A 5,500-nucleotide genomic window follows, 5' to 3' on the forward strand; every position below is an offset into this window, starting at 1 on the left:
TGGCACTTACAGCAATGCGGCATCAACAACCATAGAGGCCTGAAGGAAACCTCAGTTTGTCATGCTGACGCATCGCTGACCCCCGATCCTGTGACAGGGTCAGCAATGCGCTCCTTTCCGGACGGAAGCAGTAGTTAAATGCCGCTGCCAGCGTTTGACAGCAGCATTTAACTAGTTAATAGCGGTGGGTGGATCGCGATTTCACCTGCCGCTATTGAGGGCACATGTCAGCTGTACAAAGCAGCTGACATATCCCAGCTTTCATGCGGGCTCACTCCTGGAGCCCTGCCTCAAAGGGGAGACACAACATGTGCAGTACTAGTACGGCGGAGGTCAGTAAGGGGTTAACAGCATAAAATGTAGTAAAAAGAAATTACGAATTTGCTATGATGGACAGGGGCAGATTATAAGGAGCTGGACAGAAGTTTGGGCTCTTACAAGGGGTGGGAGGGGGGGTTGGATGAAAGCACAAAAAATGTAAACCGGTTGCCAAAGAAAACGGTCATAAGAGCCTGTCCATAGCCCTTTTCTGTGCTAACCAATTTATTTTCCCACCGAAGAGCCACAACTTTTTCTCATATCCCCATCCATAACCAGCGGAGGAGTTTCCTTTTGCAGAATGAGTTGTAGTTTTGAACCATAAAATATTGGAAAAATTAGAAAAAAAAGAAAGAAAAATGTTCAAAATAAATGAGTTGATTGTGACTTGTAGGATCACTACTTCCAACAGGTGGCGCTATAGAGTTTAAGTCCTCTTTTTCTCAGAAGAGGCACTTTGCATATTATATTTCCCAGAGGAGCATTGCACGGCGAATAAGCCTCCTTACCTTGACATGCCAGAGCTGGTATGTCACTCTCTATAAGAAGAAACATTACCCCTTAGACCCCAGTCCAGAGCCTCTCACCTAGCCAAATCAGTTCTCATGCTTCGCACTGACGAGGGCCAACAGCCCGAAACACCGTGCCTGCGAATTAAGATACTGATTCGGCTTTTATCCTAAGTCATATTGCACGACTCGTTAAAGGGTTGATTGTGACTTGTAGAATCGCTACTTCCAACAGGTGGCGCTATAGAGTTAAGTCCTCTTTTTCTCAGAAGAGGCAATTTGCACAAAATAAATTAGCAATTTTGCCTTGTATTTTAGTGTCAGATAAAAATTACCGTAATTCTCCAACTCAGTACGATTCCTGTAATCCCCAATATGTACCTTTATTTAGTGGCTAAAAAAAAAAAAAAGTTACAGCACAATTAACTACCGGCTAGGTTTAGATGGCTGCAGTGAAGGTTGTTTCGTAGGCTGCTGGCTACAACGACAATGTAACAGACCATCGATCCCAGATTCACAATGTGCTGCCGCATTTATTACACAGCAGTGATCACAGCTGGCTCCGACTGCTGCCATTAGATGGTGCCAGCTGTATATAGCACAGCCGGCACCCGCTCAGCACCATATGCCACGTTCGAGCTTTGGACAGTGTTTATTTACGCAGGCTCATATGGCACCATCATATTCTGGAGCGCTTTACATCAGGGGTGTCAAACTGCATTCCTTGAGGGCTGCAAACAGGTCATGGTTTCAGGATTTCCTTGTACTGCACGGGTGATAATTTAATCACCAACTGATTATTTGACCTGTTTGCAGCCCTCAAGGAATGCAGTTTGACACCCCTGCTTTACATCGCTGTCCCCATTGGGGCTCACAATCTACATTCCTTATCCGTATGTCTTTGGAGTGTGGGAGGAAACATGGGGAGAACATACAAGCTCCTTGCAGATGTTGTCCTTGGTAAGACTTGAAGCCAGCTCTTTATAGAAGATCACGACCGGATCTTACGTCCTGTGTCTTCCATAGATGTGTCCACCCCGTGGTTTCCTCGCCACCAGGCTTTACACACATTTTAGAAAGAAAACCACTGACACGAATAAACTGTTTTAATACATTTTAGTTATTCAATAAGTTTCTTAGACTTAAAAAACCTCCTCAGGTAGACGACCTGCCACGTGGCGAGAGCGACGAGACAAAACATGGAGAAGGCGCTGAAGTAGAGGACACGCAGACTGGTCGACTCTGGGGAGAAGAAGAAAGTGATCAGTTTTCAGCAATTCTCGTCACCCGCCTGCTCCATAGCACGATCAGGATGGGGAGGCAGAACATCATCCCGCGCTCCATCTTCCCGGACCCCTATATAGTTTACGTCCCTTTTATTCTAATCTTCGGATCTGTATCTGTTGATCACATGACTGGGATTACTCGTTAAGGCCGGGTTCCCACAATGCACATTGTCCAAGTCGATTTGCAAGCAGAACATCGCCCCAGCTAAGGAGATGACATTTCAACAAATCACGTTGCTGAAAATTTTCCAAAAATGTGACAATCTACAAGATTATTGCTGCAGATCTGCCAAGCAAAAAAAAAATCTGCACTAAATGTGGAAAGTGTGAACTCGCCCTTTCACGAAGGTAAACTGAAAATACAGACATCTGCGTACGCAGGGACAGGCCGCGGGATAGGGGGCTGCGGGGGTCTCCTAACATGAACCTGACAGCCTCATGTATTCCTATTACAGACGTCTGAACTAGGCTCAGGGAAAAAGTTACATCTACGTATATGACAAAGATATTCCCGACAGTTAAAGGGGTTGTCTGGTGATAACGTATTGATGGGGGTCCACCCACTGGTATCCGCACTGATCAGCAGCACAGGACACATCCCCATCACTCCATTCATTCCCAGAGCGTTGTGCGGCTATTCTGGCAGCCCCTTGTAGAATGACGAAGCGATGGTCGAACATCTGACCTGGCACTATATTCCATTTCTGAGATTAAAGGGCCGTCACAGATAAAAACGCCCGATTTTGACGATCACTGCGGGTCCCAGTGATCAGACACCCATAGGCTGCCCTATATAACTTATTGGTGAGGGTCTGACGGCTGGAACCCGCACAGATCGGGATAATGGGGTGTATGTCAGGCAATCCCTGAATGTTTTCTGCTAGTTAAGATGATTATCTCGACCCCATAGGGCCAAATCTATAGGTGGGGGTGACTGTTCCCATTGGGAAGCCCCATCCATATTTTGGGGACAGGCAATAATGGCTCCGACAATCACGTGATCACTGGCAGAGGAGGCAGTTAGGCTACGTTCACATTAGCGTTTTGCATGTTTGCGTCGGGCGACGCAGCGGCGACGCATGCGTCATGCGCCCCTATATTTAACATGGGGGACGCATGGACATGCGTTGTGCTGCGTTGTGCGACGCATGCGTTTTTTTTTGCCGCAAGCGTCGGGCGCAGAAAACGCAACAAGTTGCATTTTTCTTGCGTCCAAATTTCGTCAAAAAAGGACGCATGCGTCGCAAAACGCAGCGTTTTTGTGCGTTTTTATTTGCGTTGTGCGTTGCGTCGCCGACGGAGCGGCGCACAACGCAAATGTGAACGTAGCCTAACGTGGGATCAAAGATGCAGAAACAAAAGACGGCAATGCTGCTGCAGCGCCTCTTCTTCGTCTTTACATTTACTCACCATTTGTGTCCCTCATTTCTTCTTCTCTTTTCTTCATGTAAGAGAAATCCTTGACGATGGAGTCGGACAAGTCCTCCAGGCGCCTCAGCTCCACCTCCAGGGGCTTCAGCTTCTCTGCCTTCGCCAGCTAAAGAAAGACACAGACCACCATGAAGCGTCTACACAACGGGGCGGCCGCTCCCGTCAGCTCCACAGCACCCCACATCTCAGCTGCCCAGACGCTTGGGGGTCTGGATGTAGGACCGCCAACCCTGAAACGCCCATGTCTGGGGTGAGGAGCGTGGGACACTCGGAGGACACTTACGTCTTCATAGTTCTTCGCTTCCACGCCGTGTTTAACATCGAGGACAATCAGCTGCTCCGGAGATCGCGATGAATCTGGGGGGGGGGGGGGGGGTTGAGAAAAGAAAAGACCACCATTAAATACAATCGCTGGGGGACAAAGCCCCTCTCTGTATGTCCTAACACTGACCAGAGGAGGCGCTGTTCTCAAAGCAGACTTCATACACATCATAGTCGTCGGTGGTGAAGGCGAATTTGCCCTTTTTCGCTTCTTCTTTGGAAAACAGAATGTGTCCGACCGAGTCTGTGACCTGCAAGAGGCGCCAAGGGCAGCGACAGTGAGAAGATCCTGCACGGCGAGAATCTGGGGACCCCCCAACACCGACGTCCGGTCACAGGGGTTACTAAGCCAGGAGGAAATCTGCAGCCGACATCACTGGGGGCGACGGAGGAGGCTGCGGTAAGAAAAGCTCTGGCCACCAGGGAACATTGCCCCCGCAGCAGCGGTCGGCCCAGCCATCACGTAACAGAGGGAAGTCCCGCGCCTATCAGGAAGTCATCACTGGACATCCCTTTAAGAGACTTTAATGTCAGAATAAAACCAGACTTCCAGCCTCCCCCACCCCGGAGAGCAGGAAGCGATGACGACACTTCCATCCGCCATGGAAAAAGGGGCAATCGGAGGACAACAGAGGCAGAATAGTCACTGGCAATAAAGGGGGTCTTCACCTTTGGGGGACACTTTTTTTTTTACTTAACTGCATTAAATTAGGGTTTGCTGTTGGGTTTCATTGTAAACTTTGCACCGATCGGCTTTTTACAGGCCCTTGGTTTCCCTGCAACAATCAGTGGTTATAAATGAGCGGAGAAAAACTGAGAAAAAAAAAAAAAGAGAAGAGAGCTCACTGACAGATTCCCAGCTAACTCCCTCCGCCGCGCAGAGGCCCCAGACACAAGCTTGGAAGGTGGAGGACCCCTTTAATACTCCGGGCTCCCCCGGGTCTGCAGGACACGTCACTTACTCTCAGGTGTGTGACGGCTCCCGGCAGCTCCGCCACCTCGTACTCCCCGGTCACCAGCACATCTTTATGGATCTCTTCCTTCAGGCATTTCTTGCCGTCTGCGGGGAGGTAGAAGGAGATGGCGCCGGTACCGGGCAGCAGAGCGCAGGCGCCGACGAGCAGAAGCAGCGGTAGACCGACCATGTCTGAAAAAAGGTGCTGCATCCGGGTATAAGAGGGCGGGGTTAGCGGCCGAGGAGACGGGGCGGGGCCAGCACGTGAGACGTCTTCTCTGGGCCAATAGACGCAGTCAAATGTAGTGGGGAAGGTCACGTGAGTCTACGCTTACTTGTTATTGGCTGAGGAAAGCTGCGCTATGTGAGGACGTGGTGCGGGGGCGGGGCAGGAGAAGTGCGGAGTCGGAGCACATTTATCATGCTGAGTGCTCAGCGGAACCGAGCGTGCGTGTGTAAGGGGGGAATTCATGGAAACAGGGTTCAAAAATGTCAATAGACTGATGGAAATATGAGTCCAGCTCTCTGCTATCTGCTGCCGTTCTCCAGCTGCTTTTATGGTGGGTGGGATGGGGTACACAGGAAATGCCCCCCCCCCCCCGAGATCGATAAGTGATATGCATGTGACCAGCGCCAATGTCACCTGGACGGCCGTTCTACGGCGCACATTCAGCTGGAGT

General features: G+C 49.9%; 1 protein-coding gene across 1 annotated transcript; it reads right to left on the reverse strand.

Annotated features, from left to right (window-relative positions):
- Nucleotides 1–1,926: 1,926 nt before the first annotated feature.
- LOC138649585 (transmembrane emp24 domain-containing protein 10-like) lies at nucleotides 1,927–5,059 on the reverse strand. Its single transcript, XM_069740108.1, has 5 exons — nucleotides 4,828–5,059; nucleotides 3,996–4,116; nucleotides 3,828–3,901; nucleotides 3,524–3,650; nucleotides 1,927–2,069 (listed from the first exon to the last, which is right to left on the reverse strand). The coding sequence occupies exons 1-5, from the start codon at nucleotides 5,029–5,031 to the stop codon at nucleotides 1,948–1,950; spliced, it is 648 nt and encodes a 215-aa protein (XP_069596209.1). The 5' UTR covers nucleotides 5,032–5,059; the 3' UTR covers nucleotides 1,927–1,947.
- Between the last annotated feature and the right edge of the window lie 441 nt (nucleotides 5,060–5,500).

This window comes from Ranitomeya imitator, chromosome 9 (assembly GCF_032444005.1).
Source record: "Ranitomeya imitator isolate aRanImi1 chromosome 9, aRanImi1.pri, whole genome shotgun sequence".
Lineage (NCBI taxonomy): Eukaryota > Metazoa > Chordata > Amphibia > Anura > Dendrobatidae > Ranitomeya > Ranitomeya imitator.

What these genes read in the sequence shown, in the direction of transcription:
- LOC138649585 (XM_069740108.1), bottom strand. Translation starts at nt 5,031, where the DNA reads ATGCAGCACCTTTTTTCAGACATGGTCGGTCTACCGCTGCTTCTGCTC. An exon ending in TGAGAACAGCGCCTCCTCTG is followed by an intron (nt 3,902 to 3,995) that starts GTCAGTGTTAGG and finishes CCCCCCCCCCAG; the next exon opens with ATTCATCGCGATCTCCGGAG. An exon ending in AAGCGAAGAACTATGAAGAC is followed by an intron (nt 3,651 to 3,827) that starts GTAAGTGTCCTC and finishes GTCTTTCTTTAG; the next exon opens with CTGGCGAAGGCAGAGAAGCT.